The sequence below is a fragment of the Heptranchias perlo genome, chromosome 26 (assembly GCF_035084215.1).
Source record: "Heptranchias perlo isolate sHepPer1 chromosome 26, sHepPer1.hap1, whole genome shotgun sequence".
In the NCBI taxonomy this organism is placed as follows: domain Eukaryota; kingdom Metazoa; phylum Chordata; class Chondrichthyes; order Hexanchiformes; family Hexanchidae; genus Heptranchias; species Heptranchias perlo.
This window is the reverse complement of record NC_090350.1, coordinates 7,258,826-7,279,781: the sequence shown is the minus strand read 5'-3', so window position 1 is coordinate 7,279,781 and position 20,956 is coordinate 7,258,826. Positions and strand designations below refer to the sequence as shown.

The 20,956-nt window shown below is 56.8% G+C and overlaps 1 protein-coding gene across 5 annotated transcripts in view; it reads left to right on the top strand.

Annotated features, from left to right (window-relative positions):
* The window catches only part of col16a1 (collagen, type XVI, alpha 1), a 410,059-nt gene that overhangs the window by 309,118 nt on the left and 79,985 nt on the right, over positions 1-20,956 (top strand). For all 5 annotated transcript variants that reach the window (XM_068006392.1, XM_068006393.1, XM_068006394.1 and 2 more), the window contains 5 exons: positions 13,375-13,455; positions 14,472-14,516; positions 15,962-16,006; positions 17,631-17,684; positions 20,015-20,068. In XM_068006392.1, the coding sequence (XP_067862493.1) occupies positions 13,375-13,455; positions 14,472-14,516; positions 15,962-16,006; positions 17,631-17,684; positions 20,015-20,068 (279 nt within the window). The remainder of the gene's footprint in view (positions 1-13,374; positions 13,456-14,471; positions 14,517-15,961; positions 16,007-17,630; positions 17,685-20,014; positions 20,069-20,956) is intronic.

The following is a 20,956-nucleotide window of genomic DNA, read 5'->3' as shown; positions in this document are numbered from 1 at the left end:
TAGACGTTGCCCTTTCACCTGTGGGACATGGATTTAAATCTCGCTGGGATTAATGGTTTGGAAGAGTCTTGTCTCTGTGAGTGGGGATCCTACATCGAATGAGTTTTGACGGTGAGTCCAGTTCCTAGATTGCATGGTCACACAGCTTACAACTGTCCCCAGTTTGGCAACGTTACTAACGGAGGCACAGGTGTGGGAAAAGGAAAACGTACCCACTGGGCACTCCTCTGTATGTTGATGGGACAGTGTAGAGGGAGCTTTACACCCCATCGAACCCGTGCTGTACCTGCCCTGGGAGTGTTTGATGGGACAGTGTAGAGGGAGCTTTACTCCCCATCGAACCCGTGCTGTACCTGCCCTGGGAGTGTTTGATGGGACAGTGTAGAGGGAGCTTTACTCTGTATCTAACCCTCCCTGTGTCCTTCACTTCCTGTTCTCTGGGTTATTCGCCACGGTCTTAGGATCCTTCGATCCTTGCTCCTGAGATCCCTTGATCTCTGCTCCTTGGATCCCTCGCTGCCTCGAGTATCTTTCTCACTGTGTGTGTGTGTGTGGGACTGGGTGTGTGAGACTGTGTGTGTGTGTGTGGGACTGTGTGTGTGTGTGTGGGACTGGGTGTGTGTGTGTGGGACTGGGTGTGTGTGTGTGAGACCGTGTGTGTGTGTGGGACTGGGTGTGTGGGACTGGGTGTGTGTGTGTGGGACTGGGTGTGTGTGTGTGGGACTGGGTGTGTGTGTGGGACTGGGTGTGTGTGTGTGGGACTGGGTGTGTGTGTGTGTGGGACTGGGTGTGTGTGTGTGGGACTGGGTGTGTGTGTGGGACTGGGTGTGTGTGTGTGGGACTGGGTGTGTGTTTGTGTGGGACTGGGTGAGTGTGTGTGGGACTGGGTGTGTGGGACTGGGTGTGTGTGTGTGGGACTGGGTGTGTGTGTGGGACTGGGTGTGTGTGTGTGGGACTGGGTGTGTGTTTGTGTGGGACTGGGTGTGTGGGACTGGGTGTGTGTGTGTGGGACTGGGTGTGTGTTTGTGTGGGACTGGGTGTGTGGGACTGGGTGAGTGTGTGTGGGTCTGGGTGTGTGTGTGTGGGACTGGGTGTGTGTTTGTGTGGGACTGGGTGTGTGTGTGTGTGGGACTGGGTGAGTGAGTGTGGGACTGGGTGTGTGTGTGGGACTGGGTGTGTGTGTGTGTGGGACTGGGTGAGTGAGTGTGGGACTGGGTGTGTGTGTGTGGGACTGGGTGAGTGAGTGTGGGACTGGGTGAGTGTGTGTGGGACTGGGTGTGTGGGACTGGGTGTGTGTGTGTGGGACTGGGTGTGTGTGTGTGGGACTGGGTGAGTGTGTGTGGGTCTGGGTGTGTGTGTGTGGGACTGGGTGTGTGTTTGTGTGGGACTGGGTGTGTGGGACTGGGTGTGTGTGTGTGTGGGACTGGGTGTGTGTGTGTGGGACTGGGTGAGTGTGTGTGGGACTGGGTGAGTGTGTGTGGGACTGGGTGTGTGTGTGTGGGACTGTGTGTGTGTGTGTGTGTGTGGGACTGGGTGTGTGTGTGTGGGACTGGGTGAGTGTGTGTGGGACTGGGTGTGTGTGTGTGGGACTGGGTGAGTGTGTGTGGGACTGGGTGTGTGTGTGTGCGACTGGGTGTGTGTGTGTGGGACTGGGTGTGTGTGTGTGGGACTGGGTGAGTGTGTGTGGGACTGTGTGTGTGTGTGTGGGACTGTGTGTGTGTGTGTGGGACTGGGTGTGTGTGTGTGGGACTGGGTGAGTGTGTGTGGGACTGGGTGTGAGTGTGTGTGGGACTGGGTGTGTGTGTGTGTGGGACTGGGTGTGTGTGTGTGTGGGACTGGGTGAGTGTGTGTGGGACTGGGTGTGTGGGACTGGGTGAGTGTGTGTGGGACTGGGTGTGTGTGTGGGACTGGGTGTGTGGGACTGGGTGAGTGTGTGTGGGACTGGGTGTGTGTGTGGGACTGGGTGAGTGTGTGTGTGGGACTGGGTGAGTGTGTGTGGGACTGGGTGTGTGTGTGTGTGGGACTGGGTGTGTGTGTGTGTGGGACTGGGTGTGTGTGTGTGTGGGACTGGGTGAGTGTGTGTGGGACTGGGTGTGTGGGACTGGGTGAGTGTGTGTGGGACTGGGTGTGTGTGTGTGGGACTGGGTGTGTGTGTGTGGGACTGGGTGTGTGTGTGTGTGGGACTGGGTGAGTGTGTGTGGGACTGGGTGTGTGTGTGGGACTGGGTGAGTGTGTGTGGGACTGGGTGTGTGTGTGTGGGACTGGGTGTGTGTGTGTGGGACTGGGTGTGTGTGTGTGGGACTGGGTGTGTGTGTGTGGGACTGGGTGTGTGTGTGTGTGGGACTGGGTGAGTGTGTGTGGGACTGGGTGTGTGTGTGGGACTGTGTGTGTGTGTGTGGGACTGGGTGTGTGTGTGTGTGGGACTGGGTGAGTGTGTGTGGGACTGGGTGTGTGTGTGGGACTGTGTGTGTGTGTGTGGGACTGGGTGTGTGTGTGTGTGGGACTGGGTGAGTGTGTGTGGGACTGTGTGTGTGTGTGGGACTGGGTGTGTGTGTGGGACTGGGTGTGTGTGTGGGACTGGGTGAGTGTGTGTGGGACTGGGTGTGTGTGTGTGTGGGACTGGGTGAGTGTGTGTGGGACTGGGTGTGTGTGTGTGGGACTGGGTGTGTGTGTGGGACTGGGTGTGTGTGTGGGACTGGGTGTGTGTGTGTGGGACTGGGTGTGTGTGTGGGACTGTGTGTGTGTGTGGGACTGGGTGTGTGTGTGGGACTGGGTGTGTGTGTGTGGGACTGGGTGTGTGTGTGTGTGGGACTGGGTGTGTGTGTGTGGGACTGGGTGTGTGTGTGTGGGACTGGGTGTGTGTGTGGGACTGGGTGTGTGTGTGGGACTGTGTGTGTGTGTGTGGGACTGGGTGTGTGTGTGTGTGGGACTGGGTGTGTGTGTGTGGGACTGGGTGTGTGTGTGTGGGACTGGGTGTGTGTGTGTGGGACTGGGTGTGTGTGTGTGGGACTGGGTGTGTGTGTGGGACTGTGTGTGTGTGTGTGGGACTGGGTGTGTGTGTGTGTGGGACTGTGTGTGTGTGTGTGGGACTGGGTGTGTGTGTGTGGGACTGGGTGTGTGTGTGTGGGACTGGGTGAGTGTGTGTGGGACTGGGTGTGTGAGTGTGGGACTGGGTGTGTGTGTGGGACTGTGTGAGTGTGTGTGGGACTGGGTGTGTGTGTGTGGGACTGTGTGAGTGTGTGTGGGACTGTGTGTGTGTGTGTGGGACTGGGTGTGTGTGTGTGGGACTGTGTGTGTGTGTGGGACTGTGTGTGTGTGTGGGACTGTGTGTGTGTGTGTGGGACTGGGTGAGTGTGTGTGTGGGACTGTGTGTGTGTGTGGGACTGTGTGTGTGTGTGGGACTGGGTGTGTGTGTGGGACTGTGTGTGTGTGGGACTGTGTGTGTGTGTGGGACTGTGTGTGTGTGTGTGCGACTGGGTGTGTGTGTGGGACTGTGTGTGTGTGTGTGGGACTGTGTGTGTGTGTGTGGGACTGTGTGTGTGTGTGGGACTGTGTGTGTGTGTGTGGGACTGGGTGTGTGTGTGGGACTGTGTGTGTGTGTGTGGGACTGGGTGTGTGTGTGGGACTGTGTGTGTGTGTGTGGGACTGGGTGTGTGTGTGTGTGGGACTGTGTGTGTGTGTGGGACTGTGTGTGTGTGTGGGACTGTGTGTGTGTGTGTGGGACTGGGTGAGTGTGTGTGTGGGACTGTGTGTGTGTGTGGGACTGTGTGTGTGTGTGGGACTGGGTGTGTGTGTGGGACTGTGTGTGTGTGTGGGACTGTGTGTGTGTGTGGGACTGTGTGTGTGTGTGTGGGACTGGGTGTGTGTGTGGGACTGTGTGTGTGTGTGGGACTGTGTGTGTGTGTGGGACTGTGTGTGTGTGTGTGGGACTGGGTGAGTGTGTGTGTGGGACTGTGTGTGTGTGTGTGTGGGACTGGGTGTGTGTGTGGGACTGTGTGTGTGTGTGTGGGACTGTGTGTGTGTGTGTGGGACTGTGTGTGTGTGTGTGGGACTGGGTGTGTGTGTGTGGGACTGTGTGTGTGTGTGTGGGACTGGGTGAGTGTGTGTGGGACTGGGTGTGTGTGTGTGGGACTGGGTGTGTGTGTGGGACTGGGTGAGTGTGTGTGGGACTGGGTGTGTGTGTGTGGGACTGGGTGTGTGTGTGGGACTGGGTGAGTGTGTGTGGGACTGGGTGTGTGTGTGGGACTGGGTGAGTGTGTGTGGGACTGGGTGTGTGTGTGTGTGGGACTGGGTGTGTGTTTGTGTGGGACTGGGTGTGTGTGTGTGGGACTGGGTGTGTGTGTGTGGGACTGGGTGAGTGTGTGTGGGACTGGGTGTGTGTGTGTGGGACTGGGTGTGTGTGTGTGGGACTGTGTGTGTGTGTGTGGGACTGGGTGTGTGTGTGTGGGACTGTGTGTGTGTGTGTGGGACTGGGTGAGTGTGTGTGGGACTGGGTGTGTGTGTGGGACTGGGTGAGTGTGTGTGGGACTGGGTGTGTGTGTGTGGGACTGGGTGTGTGTGTGTGGGACTGGGTGTGTGTGTGGGACTGGGTGAGTGTGTGTGGGACTGGGTGTGTGTGTGTGGGACTGGGTGTGTGTGTGTGGGACTGGGTGTGTGGGACTGGGTGTGTGTGTGTGGGACTGGGTGTGTGGGACTGGGTGAGTGTGTGTGGGACTGGGTGAGTGTGTGTGGGACTGGGTGTGTGTGTGGGACTGGGTGAGTGTGTGTGTGGGACTGGGTGAGTGTGTGTGGGACTGGGTGTGTGTGTGTGTGGGACTGTGTGTGTGTGTGTGTGGGACTGGGTGAGTGTGTGTGGGACTGGGTGTGAGTGTGTGTGGGACTGGGTGAGTGTGTGTGGGACTGGGTGTGTGTGTGTGGGACTGGGTGTGTGTGTGTGGGACTGTGTGTGTGTGTGTGGGACTGGGTGTGTGTGTGTGTGGGACTGGGTGTGTGTGTGTGGGACTGGGTGTGTGTGTGTGGGACTGGGTGTGTGTGTGGGACTGGGTGTGTGTGTGGGACTGTGTGTGTGTGTGTGGGACTGGGTGTGTGTGTGTGTGGGACTGTGTGTGTGTGTGTGGGACTGGGTGTGTGTGTGTGGGACTGGGTGTGTGTGTGTGGGACTGGGTGAGTGTGTGTGGGACTGGGTGTGTGAGTGTGGGACTGGGTGTGTGTGTGGGACTGTGTGAGTGTGTGTGGGACTGGGTGTGTGTGTGTGGGACTGTGTGAGTGTGTGTGGGACTGTGTGTGTGTGTGTGGGACTGGGTGTGTGTGTGTGGGACTGTGTGTGTGTGTGGGACTGTGTGTGTGTGTGGGACTGTGTGTGTGTGTGTGGGACTGGGTGAGTGTGTGTGTGGGACTGTGTGTGTGTGTGGGACTGTGTGTGTGTGTGGGACTGGGTGTGTGTGTGGGACTGTGTGTGTGTGTGGGACTGTGTGTGTGTGTGGGACTGTGTGTGTGTGTGTGCGACTGGGTGTGTGTGTGGGACTGTGTGTGTGTGTGTGGGACTGTGTGTGTGTGTGTGGGACTGTGTGTGTGTGTGGGACTGTGTGTGTGTGTGTGGGACTGGGTGTGTGTGTGGGACTGTGTGTGTGTGTGTGGGACTGGGTGTGTGTGTGGGACTGTGTGTGTGTGTGTGGGACTGGGTGTGTGTGTGTGTGGGACTGTGTGTGTGTGTGGGACTGTGTGTGTGTGTGGGACTGTGTGTGTGTGTGTGGGACTGGGTGAGTGTGTGTGTGGGACTGTGTGTGTGTGTGGGACTGTGTGTGTGTGTGGGACTGGGTGTGTGTGTGGGACTGTGTGTGTGTGTGGGACTGTGTGTGTGTGTGGGACTGTGTGTGTGTGTGTGGGACTGGGTGTGTGTGTGGGACTGTGTGTGTGTGTGGGACTGTGTGTGTGTGTGGGACTGTGTGTGTGTGTGTGGGACTGGGTGAGTGTGTGTGTGGGACTGTGTGTGTGTGTGTGTGGGACTGGGTGTGTGTGTGGGACTGTGTGTGTGTGTGTGGGACTGTGTGTGTGTGTGTGGGACTGTGTGTGTGTGTGTGGGACTGGGTGTGTGTGTGTGGGACTGTGTGTGTGTGTGTGGGACTGGGTGAGTGTGTGTGGGACTGGGTGTGTGTGTGTGGGACTGGGTGTGTGTGTGGGACTGGGTGAGTGTGTGTGGGACTGGGTGTGTGTGTGGGACTGGGTGAGTGTGTGTGGGACTGGGTGTGTGTGTGGGACTGGGTGAGTGTGTGTGGGACTGGGTGTGTGTGTGTGTGGGACTGGGTGTGTGTTTGTGTGGGACTGGGTGTGTGTGTGGGACTGGGTGAGTGTGTGTGGGACTGGGTGTGTGTGTGGGACTGGGTGAGTGTGTGTGGGACTGGGTGTGTGTGTGTGTGGGACTGGGTGTGTGTTTGTGTGGGACTGGGTGTGTGTGTGTGGGACTGGGTGTGTGTGTGGGACTGGGTGAGTGTGTGTGGGACTGGGTGTGTGTGTGTGTGGGACTGGGTGTGTGTTTGTGTGGGACTGGGTGTGTGAGTGTGGGACTGGGTGTGTGTGTGGGACTGGGTGTGTGTGTGTGGGACTGGGTGAGTGTGTGTGGGACTGGGTGAGTGTGTGTGGGACTGGGTGTGTGTGTGTGGGACTGGGTGTGTGTGTGTGGGACTGGGTGAGTGTGTGTGGGACTGGGTGTGTGTGTGTGGGACTGGGTGAGTGTGTGTGGGACTGGGTGTGTGTGTGTGGGACTGGGTGAGTGTGTGTGGGACTGGGTGTGTGTGTGTGGGACTGTGTGTGTGTGTGTGGGACTGGGTGTGTGTGTGTGGGACTGTGTGTGTGTGTGTGGGACTGGGTGAGTGTGTGTGGGACTGGGTGTGTGTGTGGGACTGGGTGAGTGTGTGTGTGGGACTGGGTGAGTGTGTGTGGGACTGGGTGTGTGTGTGTGGGACTGGGTGTGTGTGTGTGGGACTGGGTGTGTGGGACTGGGTGTGTGTGTGTGGGACTGGGTGTGTGGGACTGGGTGAGTGTGTGTGGGACTGGGTGAGTGTGTGTGGGACTGGGTGTGTGTGTGGGACTGGGTGAGTGTGTGTGTGGGACTGGGTGAGTGTGTGTGGGACTGGGTGTGTGTGTGTGTGGGACTGTGTGTGTGTGTGTGTGGGACTGGGTGTGTGTGTGTGGGACTGGGTGAGTGTGTGTGGGACTGGGTGTGAGTGTGTGTGGGACTGGGTGAGTGTGTGTGGGACTGGGTGTGTGTGTGTGGGACTGGGTGTGTGTGTGTGGGACTGGGTGTGTGTGTGTGGGACTGGGTGTGTGTGTGGGACTGGGTGAGTGTGTGTGTGGGACTGGGTGAGTGTGTGTGGGACTGGGTGTGTGTGTGTGTGGGACTGGGTGTGTGTGTGTGTGGGACTGGGTGTGTGTGTGTGTGGGACTGGGTGTGTGTGTGTGTGGGACTGGGTGAGTGTGTGTGGGACTGGGTGTGTGTGTGTGGGACTGGGTGAGTGTGTGTGTGGGACTGGGTGAGTGTGTGTGTGGGACTGGGTGAGTGTGTGTGTGGGACTGGGTGAGTGTGTGTGGGACTGGGTGTGAGTGTGTGTGGGACTGGGTGAGTGTGTGTGTGGGACTGGGTGTGTGTGTGTGGGACTGGGTGAGTGTGTGTGGGACTGGGTGTGTGTGTGTGCGACTGAGTGTGTGGGACTGGGTGAGTGTGTGTGCGACTGGGTGTGTGGGACTGGGTGTGTGTGTGTGGGACTGGGTGAGTGTGTGTGCGACTGGGTGTGTGGGACTGGGTGAGTGTGTGTGGGACTGGGTGTGAGTGTGTGTGGGACTGGGTGTGAGTGTGTGTGGGACTGGGTGAGTGTGTGTGTGGGACTGGGTGAGTGTGTGTGTGGGACTGGGTGTGTGTGTGTGGGACTGGGTGAGTGTGTGTGGGACTGGGTGAGTGTGTGTGGGACTGGGTGAGTGTGTGTGGGACTGGGTGTGTGGGACTGGGTGAGTGTGTGTGGGACTGGGTGAGTGTGTGTGGGACTGGGTGTGTGGGACTGGGTGAGTGTGTGTGGGACTGTGTGTGTGTGTGTGGGACTGGGTGTGTGTGTGTGTGGGACTGGGTGAGTGTGTGTGGGACTGGGTGTGTGTGTGTGTGGGACTGGGTGAGTGTGTGTGTGGGACTGGGTGTGAGTGTGTGTGGGACTGGGTGAGTGTGTGTGTGGGACTGGGTGTGTGTGTGTGTGGGACTGGGTGAGTGTGTGTGTGGGACTGGGTGTGAGTGTGTGTGGGACTGGGTGAGTGTGTGTGTGGGACTGGGTGTGAGTGTGTGTGGGACTGGGTGAGTGTGTGTGTGGGACTGTGTGTGTGTGTGTGGGACTGGGTGTGTGTGTGGGACTGGGTGTGTGTGTGTGGGACTGGGTGTGTGTGTGTGGGACTGGGTGTGTGTGTGTGGGACTGGGTGAGTGTGTGTGTGGGACTGGGTGTGTGTGTGTGGGACTGGGTGAGTGTGTGTGTGGGACTGGGTGTGTGTGTGTGGGACTGGGTGTGTGTGTGTGGGACTGTGTGTGTGAGTGTGTGTGTGGGACTGGGTGTGTGTGTGGGACTGTGTGTGTGTGTGGGACTGTGTGTGTGTGTGTGGGACTGGGTGTGTGTGTGTGGGACTGGGTGTGTGTGTGTGGGACTGGGTGTGTGTGTGTGGGACTGGGTGAGTGTGTGTGGGACTGGGTGTGTGGGACTGGGTGAGTGTGTGTGGGACTGGGTGTGTGTGTGTGGGACTGGGTGTGTGGGACTGGGTGAGTGTGTGTGGGACTGGGTGTGTGTGTGTGTGGGACTGTGTGTGTGTGTGTGTGGGACTGGGTGAGTGTGTGTGGGACTGGGTGTGTGTGTGTGTGGGACTGGGTGAGTGTGTGTGGGACTGTGTGTGTGTGTGTGTGGGACTGGGTGTGTGTGTGTGTGGGACTGGGTGTGTGTGTGTGTGGGACTGGGTGTGTGTGTGGGACAGGGTGTGAGTGTGTGTGGGACTGGGTGAGTGTGTGTGGGACTGTGTGTGTGTGTGTGTGGGACTGGGTGTGTGTGTGTGTGGGACTGGGTGTGTGAGACTGGGTGAGTGTGTGTGGGACTGGGTGTGTGTGTGTGGGACTGGGTGTGTGTGTGTGTGGGACTGTGTGTGTGTGTGTGGGACTGGGTGTGTGTGTGGGACTGGGTGTGTGTGTGTGGGACTGGGTGTCTGTGTGTGGGACTGGGTGTGTGTGTGTGGGACTGTGTGTGTGTGTGGGACTGTGTGTGTGTGTGTGGGACTGGGTGTGTGTGTGTGGGACTGGGTGTGTGTGTGTGGGACTGGGTGTGTGTGTGTGTGGGACTGGGTGTGTGAGTGTGGGACTGGGTGTGTGTGTGTGGGACTGGGTGTGTGTGTGTGGGACTGGGTGTGTGTGTGGGACTGGGTGTGTGAGTGTGGGACTGGGTGTGTGTGTGTGGGACTGTGTGTGTGTGTGTGTGGGACTGGGTGTGTGTGTGTGGGACTGGGTGTGTGTGTGTGGGACTGGGTGTGTGTGTGTGGGACTGGGTGTGTGTGTGTGTGGGACTGGGTGTGTGTGTGGGACAGGGTGTGTGGGACTGGGTGTGTGAGTGTGGGACTGGGTGTGTGTGTGTGGGACTGGGTGTGTGAGTGTGGGACTGGGTGTGTGTGTGTGGGACTGTGTGTGTGTGTGTGTGGGACTGGGTGTGTGTGTGGGACAGGGTGTGTGGGACTGGGTGTGTGAGTGTGGGACTGGGTGTGTGTGTGGGACAGGGTGTGTGGGACTGGGTGTGTGTGTGGGACAGGGTGTGTGGGACTGGGTGTGTGAGTGTGGGACTGGGTGTGTGTGTGTGTGGGACTGGGTGTGTGTGTGGGACAGGGTGTGTGGGACTGGGTGTGTGAGTGTGGGACTGGGTGTGTGTGTGTGTGGGACTGTGTGTGTGTGTGTGGGACTGGGTGTGTGTGTGGGACTGGGTGTGTGTGTGTGGGACTGGGTGTCTGTGTGTGGGACTGGGTGTGTGTGTGTGGGACTGTGTGTGTGTGTGGGACTGTGTGTGTGTGTGTGGGACTGGGTGTGTGTGTGTGGGACTGGGTGTGTGTGTGTGGGACTGGGTGTGTGTGTGTGTGGGACTGGGTGTGTGAGTGTGGGACTGGGTGTGTGTGTGTGGGACTGGGTGTGTGTGTGTGGGACTGGGTGTGTGTGTGGGACTGGGTGTGTGAGTGTGGGACTGGGTGTGTGTGTGTGGGACTGTGTGTGTGTGTGTGTGGGACTGGGTGTGTGTGTGTGGGACTGGGTGTGTGTGTGTGGGACTGGGTGTGTGTGTGTGGGACTGGGTGTGTGTGTGTGTGGGACTGGGTGTGTGTGTGGGACAGGGTGTGTGGGACTGGGTGTGTGAGTGTGGGACTGGGTGTGTGTGTGTGGGACTGGGTGTGTGAGTGTGGGACTGGGTGTGTGTGTGTGTGGGACTGGGTGTGTGTGTGGGACAGGGTGTGTGGGACTGGGTGTGTGAGTGTGGGACTGGGTGTGTGTGTGTGGGACTGGGTGTGTGAGTGTGGGACTGGGTGTGTGTGTGTGGGACTGTGTGTGTGTGTGTGTGGGACTGGGTGTGTGTGTGGGACAGGGTGTGTGGGACTGGGTGTGTGAGTGTGGGACTGGGTGTGTGTGTGGGACAGGGTGTGTGGGACTGGGTGTGTGTGTGGGACAGGGTGTGTGGGACTGGGTGTGTGAGTGTGGGACTGGGTGTGTGTGTGTGTGGGACTGGGTGTGTGTGTGGGACAGGGTGTGTGGGACTGGGTGTGTGAGTGTGGGACTGGGTGTGTGTGTGTGTGGGACTGTGTGTGTGTGTGTGGGACTGGGTGTGTGTGTGGGACTGGGTGTGTGTGTGTGGGACTGGGTGTCTGTGTGTGGGACTGGGTGTGTGTGTGTGGGACTGTGTGTGTGTGTGGGACTGTGTGTGTGTGTGTGGGACTGGGTGTGTGTGTGTGGGACTGGGTGTGTGTGTGTGGGACTGGGTGTGTGTGTGTGTGGGACTGGGTGTGTGAGTGTGGGACTGGGTGTGTGTGTGTGGGACTGGGTGTGTGTGTGTGGGACTGGGTGTGTGTGTGGGACTGGGTGTGTGAGTGTGGGACTGGGTGTGTGTGTGTGGGACTGTGTGTGTGTGTGTGTGGGACTGGGTGTGTGTGTGTGGGACTGGGTGTGTGTGTGTGGGACTGGGTGTGTGTGTGTGGGACTGGGTGTGTGTGTGTGTGGGACTGGGTGTGTGTGTGGGACAGGGTGTGTGGGACTGGGTGTGTGAGTGTGGGACTGGGTGTGTGTGTGTGGGACTGGGTGTGTGAGTGTGGGACTGGGTGTGTGTGTGTGGGACTGTGTGTGTGTGTGTGTGGGACTGGGTGTGTGTGTGGGACAGGGTGTGTGGGACTGGGTGTGTGAGTGTGGGACTGGGTGTGTGTGTGGGACAGGGTGTGTGGGACTGGGTGTGTGTGTGGGACAGGGTGTGTGGGACTGGGTGTGTGAGTGTGGGACTGGGTGTGTGTGTGTGTGGGACTGGGTGTGTGTGTGGGACAGGGTGTGTGGGACTGGGTGTGTGAGTGTGGGACTGGGTGTGTGTGTGGGACAGGGTGTGTGGGACTGGGTGTGTGTGTGTGGGACTGGGTGTGTGTGTGTGGGACTGGGTGTGTGTGTGTGGGACTGTGTGTGTGTGTGGGACTGTGTGTGTGTGTGTGGGACTGGGTGTGTGTGTGTGTGGGACTGGGTGTGTGAGTGTGGGACTGGGTGTGTGTGTGTGGGACTGGGTGTGTGTGTGGGACAGGGTGTGTGGGACTGGGTGTGTGAGTGTGGGACTGGGTGTGTGTGTGTGGGACTGTGTGTGTGTGTGTGTGGGACTGGGTGTGTGTGTGTGTGGGACTGGGTGTGTGTGTGTGTGGGACTGGGTGTGTGAGTGTGGGACTGGGTGTGTGTGTGTGTGGGACTGGGTGTGTGTGTGGGACAGGGTGTGTGGGACTGGGTGTGTGTGTGTGGGACTGTGTGTGTGGGACTGGGTGTGTGTGTGTGGGACTGGGTGTGTGTGTGTGTGGGACTGGGTGTGTGTGTGGGACAGGGTGTGTGGGACTGGGTGTGTGAGTGTGGGACTGTGTGTGTGTGTGTGGGACTGGGTGTGTGAGTGTGGGACTGGGTGTGTGTGTGTGGGACTGTGTGTGTGTGTGTGTGGGACTGGGTGTGTGTGTGGGACAGGGTGTGTGGGACTGGGTGTGTGAGTGTGGGACTGGGTGTGTGTGTGGGACAGGGTGTGTGGGACTGGGTGTGTGTGTGTGTGGGACTGGGTGTGTGTGTGGGACAGGGTGTGTGGGACTGGGTGTGTGAGTGTGGGACTGGGTGTGTGTGTGTGTGGGACTGGGTGTGTGTGTGGGACAGGGTGTGTGGGACTGGGTGTGTGAGTGTGGGACTGGGTGTGTGTGTGGGACAGGGTGTGTGGGACTGGGTGTGTGTGTGTGGGACTGGGTGTGTGTGTGTGGGACTGGGTGTGTGTGTGGGACAGGGTGTGTGAGTGTGGGACTGGGTGTGTGAGTGTGGGACTGGGTGTGTGTGTGTGGGACTGGGTGTGTGAGTGTGGGACTGGGTGTGTGTGTGTGGGACTGTGTGTGTGTGTGTGTGGGACTGGGTGTGTGTGTGTGGGACTGGGTGTGTGTGTGTGGGACTGGGTGTGTGTGTGTGGGACTGGGTGTGTGAGTGTGGGACTGGGTGTGTGTGTGTGGGACTGTGTGTGTGTGTGTGTGGGACTGGGTGTGTGAGTGTGGGGCTGGGTGTGTGTGTGTGGGACTGTGTGTGTGTGTGTGTGGGACTGGGTGTGTGTGTGTGTGGGACTGGGTGTGTGTGTGTGGGACTGGGTGTGTGTGTGGGACTGGGTGTGTGAGTGTGGGACTGGGTGTGTGTGTGGGACAGGGTGTGTGGGACTGGGTGTGTGAGTGTGGGACTGGGTGTGTGAGTGTGTGGGACTGGGTGTGTGGGACTGGGTGTTTGAGTGTGGGTCTGGGTGTGTGGGACTGGGTGTGTGGGTCTGGGTGTGTGGGACTGGGTGTGTGAGTGACTCGGCCTCCCCTCGATAGCTGAGAACACAGTGGGGAAGCAGATGATGTGAGCACGTGTGCCCTCGCCCTGTGACATTGACCCCCTCTCGGCTACGCTTTGTTCACATTCCGTCCTTTTGCTGTTGGTTTTACCGACCATTTCACCAACAGTGCCGTGCGACCCGTACTCGGCTCCCCCCTGAACCGGGAATGGTCCCGTTACACCCGGGCTTGTGCCTGCAGAGGAACGCCATTGAGAATTGCCGATAATCAGCACCATTTATTTGGTTTCTTCCCAGGAAAACAATAGAGACTGCGGATATCCAGGATCTCCTGGATTGCCTGGGCCTCCAGGCGAAGTAGGAATAAAAGGAGACCAGGTGAGGACACTGGGAGATAAAAGGCAGACGGTGAAAATACAAAGGAGATGAGGCGAGAGCTGATGGAAGGACAAAGGAACATGAAGTAACCACGGAGAGAGAGAGAAAGTGGGAAAAGACTCACAGGAAATGTGTCTCAATGTTAGGACCAGCACTCATTGGATCGTGAGTTTATTGACCCTGAGTATCGTTTACCAAGGGCAGATGAAAACCTTTTGCTGTTCAATGGACAATCATTTCACCTCTAGCCCCCCACCTCTACAAAACGTTCTTCTCTTCTTCATCCTTTGCTTCATGTCCTCACTCTCTTCCTCCTTCCTGCATCCTCACTGTGTTGATGTTAAGACTCTTCGTTCCATCTCCTACTCTAACTCACTCTTCCGCACGATCTCCTAGTGGTCGAACCTCCCATCCCCTTCAATCTTCCTAAAAATCTCCAGACCTTTGAAATCCAAGCTTGGTGCCATCGCTACTCGTTAATTTATCTCAACTTCCTTCCTATTCTTTTCAACCTGGGTGTACCCTGCTTTCTCAATGATATCCAGTTAAAAAGCACAGATGAAATCGTCTAGAAACAAGAGAGACATTCAAGCATTGGGGGCAGTGCAGAGAGGAGTCACCAGGCTGATCCCCAGGGTCAGGGGTCTTTGTTAGGAGAAAGATTGGAGGGACCTGGACTTTTCACCCTGGAAAGGGGGTGCCTGAGAGGTGATCTTCTAGAGGGATATAAGATTGTTTGCGTAGAAATTGTTAACCCGAAATATTACTTTAAACTAAACTTTGGAAATTGAAACGGTTAAAACTAGAGCAAGGTAATTTCAGGACTGACATCAGGAACTTTTTCTTCACACAATTGGGAGGGGACGTTCAGCTCTCTCTGGAGGGGAGATTTAAGATGTGCTGAATGATCTTCCTGATCTGTAATTATCTTGTGATTGCACAGAAACACACAGAACTGACGCAGGCCTGTTTTGTCATTAACTTGCACTGAAAACAAAATGATTTTCTTTCTCCAGGGTCTTCCAGGTCTCCGAGGTTATTCTGGGTCCCCGGGACCACCAGTAAGTATTGCTTTAACCTGCACACCCTGGACTGGAACAGGTCATTTAATCCCTTAGGGTAAATTCCCTCTCAGTACATGTTCTCCAACCTGTCAATGACTGAAAACGCAGTGTGTTACATAGGCCATAAAGTATCATCGTTACACTCCCCCTCCCGTATGGGCTGTTCCACTGAGTGATATTATAATTATGAACAGTTTTGATAGGGTAAATAGGGAGAAACTATTTCCAGTGGCAGGGGGGCCGGTAACCAGAGGACACAGACTTAAGATAATAGGCAAAAGAACTCAAAGGGGAGATGAGAATTTTTTTCCGAGTTGTTAGGATCTGGAACGCGCTGCCTGAGAGGGCGGTGGAAGCAGATTCAATAATAACTTTCAAAAGGGAATTGGATAAATATTTGAAGGGGGTAAATTTACTGAGCTATGGGGAAAGAGCAGGAGGAGTGGGACTAATTGGATTGGTCTTTCACAGAGCCGGCACAGGCACGATGGGCTGAATGGCCTCCTTCTGTGCTGTATCGTTCTATGAAGTTGAACAGATCGGGGAAAAGCATGGCTGAACTTTAACCCATGATGTCAGTGGGACAGCCCATTAGTAGCGAGGGATTTTACAAGAAAAATGTCCCAGCAGAGCTCGCTGGCTCGGTGAATAAATTCACCACCTGGTGTGGGACACAGCCCAGGAAAGGTGTGAGGGTCGATCGTGGCCTGTTAAACTAACCTGCCTGGGCCTCTTCTGGCCCACGAACCCCTCCCTGCGGGTTTGGCCTGGGGGGGAGGGGGAAGCCGCCTCTGCCCCCGCCTCCCCCCAGCTCAGGCCTCGGGCTAAAATACCAGATCGGGTCCCAATGGCAGGTTGACACAATGTGAAGGCAGCGGGATCAGTGGGGATAAGTGACTGCCCTCATTTTAACTGTCCCCCAGCCTAATTTCCGCCAGACGGGGGGGGGGGAGTTAAAATCGGGGCCAATAAATCTTAATGCTACTGGGCTAGGGAGAGGAAAGATCAGTGTTTCTGCTATTGATCACTGTCCAATAGCAGTCCAGCTGGATAAAACCTCGTGTGGACAGGGTCAGACCCAGCTGTGATGCCTCTCATGGTTGAGTACCCTTCCCTCACACTGTCTGGGCTTAGACACGAAGAATGGCCACTTTCCGTGAGGTACTGGAGGGCTGCTCACATTTGCGGAAACCTATAACAGGAGTCAGCACCTTCAGGAGAGGGAGGAGAGAAAAGGGGAGGGAAACATTGGGAGAAAGGTCACAGGTGTACAAAAGGGATTCGATACCTTAGAATGCCAAGCAAGGAGCAGGGGTCACAGGTCAGGATATCGCAGGCTCACAACCCGTCATTTTCCACCCTTTAACTTTCCGGAATCATTCCCTGCTCTCCTCCGCCTTCTGGTGAAGTTTGGCACTAATTGAAGGTTTTTTTCCCTTTAGGGGCCCCCTGGATTTCCCGGCGCTCCCGGACCCTCTGGTTTACCTGTGAGTATCCGGTGGGCAAAGTGTCCTCTCGCTTTTCATTTCGGACTGTCTGAGGGATGGGGCAGGGAGCTAGGCTGCTTCGCCCAGCTCAGTAACAGCAGCCACACAATGAACGCCATCCAGCGAAGGCAGGGCTAGGAACGGCTACCAACAAGAGGGACGTTCGATTAACACACCCTGAGTCCACGTTTATTGTAGGATCCTCGACCCGTTGGCATCTGCCCACACACTGGGGGGAGTGCCCCAGATCAGGAGGGAATGAAACTGAGATGTCTGTGAGGTTTTAGTAGCGAATCGTTGACCTGACGATAGACGCAGCCCACGGACACTCCGCACAGTGCAGACAACAAGCAGCGAACCGCAGCCAGAAACTCCAGCCCCCGCCGGGTAGGAATGTGGGGCAGGACCCGGGTCTGCCTGGTTTCTGCCCCGTTTAAGTCTCGCATTCTGACCCAGGACGAGTGCTTCTTCTGCCCTCCTCCCAAATCACCGGGGGGGAGGCAGTTTGTCGATGTGTCTGAGGGGTCGCTGAGAGCAGGTGCAAAGAGAAAGATCTTGCATTTATATAGTGTCCCAAAGCCCTTTACAGCCAATTATGTACATTTGAAGTGTACTCCCTGTTGTAATTTAGGAAATGCAACAGCAAATTTGCACACAGCAAGATCCAACAAACAGCATTGAGATAATGACCAGATTATCTGTTTTATTGATGTTGGTTGAGGGATAAATATTGGCCAGGACACCGGGGAGAATCCCCTGCTCTTCTCTGAAATAGTGCCGTGGGATCTTTTACATCCACCTGAGATGGCAGATGGGGCCTCAATTTAATATCTCATCTGACAGTGGAGCACTCCCTCAGTACTGTACTGGAAGTGTCAGCCTAGATTATGTGAAGTTTCTGGAGTGGGGTTTGAACTCACAACCTTCGTGACCCAGAGGCGAGAGTGCTACCACTGAGCCACTTGATGTGTCGGTTTGATGTGGGTCTACAAAGGAGATGTGAAGTAATGGCCCCCAGGTGGCTCGTTCTGTCGCTGCCCCGTTCGCTGAGGGGAGAGAGGTTTCTTTTCTCCGGTTTCAATCTTTGGCCCAATGAGGACCTGGGGCTCCCTCCCTCGGAATGGTGGGGGGACTGCTCCTGGTCCAGGGGTGGCACAGCAGGACCGACACCTCCCCAGGCACGGGACCTGCCCCAATTATCCAATGACAGCGACTCCGCGATTTGGGACAGGGTCAATGCGAGGCCGAAGTGACAGGCGGAGGTCTGACCCCTTCGTTCACTGCCCACCCACTCGCCAGAGTCCCTGCAAACTCTGGCCGCTTGTAACTTTGTTTTGTTCTGCAAGTAACGGGGTCAGTGAGTTACACACGGGCGGGGTTCAGAGGTGGTTGTACAATGGAGGAGCAGCTTATACCTGAGAACAGATTATACATCGTATTTTATGGTAACAACCAGCTGAGAATCCTGCCAGGTGAAACTTGGAGCACGAGCCCCCAGGTGGGCGGCAGAGATTATAGTCCGAGGTGAGATTCTCAATTCAACAGGAGTCAGTGCTGAAAGAATTTAATGATTGCACTCAGAAGATCTCTTTCTTAAAATATATTGATATTATTTCACCAACAGGGACTTCAGGGAGAGCGAGGTTCGCCCGGGTTGGCTGCACATAAAGGGGAGCAGGTGAGGCTGCGGGTCAATAGGCTGTGCTGTGTTACTCACGGCCTTAGCTGTGTTAATATTACTGTCAGATATGTACATCCATGGCTGGAAATGGCTGCCAGCATTAGACACCTGTGCTGCTGGAGGATGAAGGAGCAGTCGTATCAGGAGTGAGGGGTGGTATCAGGAGTGAGGGGTGGTGTCAGGAGTGAGGGATGGTGTCAGGAGTGAGGGATGGTATCTGGAGTGAGGGATGGTATCAGGAGTGAGGCGTGGTGTCAGGAGTGAGGCGTCGTGTCTGCAATGAGGCATGGTATCAGCAGTGAGGTGTAGTATGAGGAGTGAGTTGTAGTATGAGGAGTGAGATGTAGTGTCAGGAGTGAGGTCTAGAGTCATGAGTGAGGTCTAGAGTCATGAGTGAGGTCTAGTGTCAGGAGTGAGGTCTAGTGTCAGGAGTGAGGTCTAGTGTCAGGAGTGATGTGTCATGTCAGGAGTGACGTGTTGTATCAGGAGTGAGGTGTCGTGTCAGGAGTGAGGTGTCGTGTCAGGAGTGAGGTGTCATGTCAGGAGTGAGATCTAGTGTCAGGAGTGAGGTCTAGTGTCAGGAGTGACGTGTCGTGTCAGGAGTGAGGCGTGGTGTCAGGAGTGAGGCGTGGTGTCAAGAGTGAGGTGAGGTGTCGTATAAGGAGTGAGGCGTGGTGTCAGGAGTGAGGCGTGGTGTCAGGAGTGAGGTGTGGTGTCAGGAGTGAGGCGTGGTGTCAGGAGTGAGGCGTGGTGTCAGGAGTGAGGTGTGGTGTCAGGAGTGAGGCGTGGTGTCAGGAGTGAGGCGTGGTGTCAGGAGCGAGGCGTGGTGTCAGGAGTGAGGGGTGGTGTCAGGAGCGAGGCGTGGTGTCAGGAGCGAGGCGTGGTGTCAGGAGCGAGGTGTGGTGTCAGGAGTGAGGTGTGGTGTCAGGAGCGAGGCGTGGTGTCAGGAGCGAGGCGTGGTGTCAGGAGTGAGGGGTGGTGTCAGGAGCGAGGCGTGGTGTCAGGAGCGAGGCGTGGTGTCAGGAGCGAGGCGTGGTGTCAGGAGCGAGGCGTGGTGTCAGGAGCGAGGCGTGGTGTCAGGAGCGAGGTGTGGTGTCAGGAGTGAGGTGTGGTGTCAGGAGTGAGGCGTGGTGTCAGGAGCGAGGCGTGGTGTCAGGAGCGAGGCGTGGTGTCAGGAGCGAGGCGTGGTGTCAGGAGCGAGGCGTGGTGTCAGGAGTGAGGCGTGGTGTCAGGAGTGAGGCGTGGTGTCAGGAGTGAGGCGTGGTGTCAGGAGCGAGGCGTGGTGTCAGGAGCGAGGCGTGGTGTCAGGAGCGAGGCGTGGTGTCAGGAGCGAGGCGTGGTGTCAGGAGCGAGGCGTGGTGTCAGGAGCGAGGCGTGGTGTCAGGAGCGAGGCGTGGTGTCAGGAGCGAGGCGTGGTGTCAGGAGCGAGGCGTGGTGTCAGGAGCGAGGCGTGGTGTCAGGAGCGAGGCGTGGTGTCAGGAGCGAGGCGTGGTGTCAGGAGCGAGGCGTGGTGTCAGGAGCGAGGCGTGGTGTCAGGAGCGAGGCGTGGTGTCAGGAGCGAGGCGTGGTGTCAGGAGCGAGGCGTGGTGTCAGGAGCGAGGCGTGGTGTCAGGAGCGAGGCGTGGTGTCAGGAGCGAGGCGTGGTGTCAGGAGCGAGGCGTGGTGTCAGGAGTGAGGTGTAGACCTAGTACCTACCTGTTTATCACATGATTTGTTCTTCTGGGGCAACAACTTCCTCCCTGTCACCACTGACCAATTCTAGAGGTTGCCGGCTTTCCCAGAATGCACAGGCTCATTGACCGCCCCCTGTGATGCCCGTCGGGCCCTTGTGTGAACCAAAAGGGGTTTTATTATCAATGTCCAGCTCGTGTCCCACCGCCCGTGCAGTGATGAAGGGCACTGCCTGCTGCCTTGGGAGGTCTCACAATGCCTTTGTCTTAAGGCCATCATATTTGCCACCCGTATTTGAAGAGGAAGTAAGAGAGAGAGAGAGAGAGAGAGACCAAGTCTCGTGACGTCCTTGCGCCAAAAGAGGACAGGAAGCAGACCACAGATACAACGGGGTTCCTGCTGCACCAGAATGGTGATCAGACATGTCACTGGGGTCCCCACAGGGTCTCATTAATAACTGTTATCTGCTGCCTGCTCCATAGCGCTGCCCCATGCCCAATGCGTCTGCGACAGCTATGTCTGCCCGGACTGCAGGGGACCTCGAACCTGCCCAGCAAACTCTCTGCAAACCTCTCTGAATAAACGCTGCTCTCTCTGTAAAGTAAGGCCAGCCACGCCAGTTGGAGTAACCGTGCTGTGATGTGTTTGCCTCCTAGGGTCCTCCTGGCTCCTCGGGATACCCGGGATCAGCAGGATTGCCTGGTCTACCGGTAGGTTTCATGCGAGGAGCGTCTCTCAAATGAACACAGTATTCAGGCACCAGTCTGGGAGGGAACAGGGAACGGTGAATCTCCCCAAACAGTTGAGCAGATCGCGGCTGCACCGTGTTCTCTACATGATAAGGACATGCTTTGCGTATCACCTGTGCTGGCTCAGTTAGAAAATCTACTGCCATCTGGGCTACCGAGCCATCTGGATCCAGGGGAGGTCCCAGGTTCGAGCGCTGAGTTCACTGATCATACCCAGATCAGCAGTGGCACGCTCCTGGATTGGAGGGGCTGGAGATTAGTCAGGATGGACCGAGTCAGGAGATCACTGCCCTAGAAAGCAATTGATGTCAGTACTTTTTTTCATTCATGGGATGTGGGCATCGCTGGCAAGGCCGGCATTTTTTGCCCATCCGTAATTGCCCTTGAGAAGGTGGTGGTGAGCCGCCTTCTTGAACCGCTGCAGTCCGTGTGGTGAAGATTCTCCCACAGTGCTGTTAGGGAGGGAGTTCCAGGACTTTGACCCAGTGATGATGAAGGAACGGCGATATATTTCCAAATCAGGATGGTGTGTGACTTGGAGGGGAACGTGCAGGTGGTGATGTTCCCATGCACCTGCTGCTCTTGTCCTTCTAGGTGGTAGAGGTCGTGAATTTGGGAGGTGCTGTCGAAGAAGCCTTGGCGAGTTGCTGCAGTGCATCTTGTAGATGATACACACCGCAGCCAAGGTGCGCCGGTGGTGAAGGGAGTGAATGTTTAAGATGGTGGATGGGGTGCCATCCCATTGAGGGGAAAAATCAGCCAACACTCACAGGAACTGGAGCTGCTCGTCTGCATGGAATAGTTCTGTACCAGGCAGTGCCTATACCAACCAGACCAGGGACGGGTGTC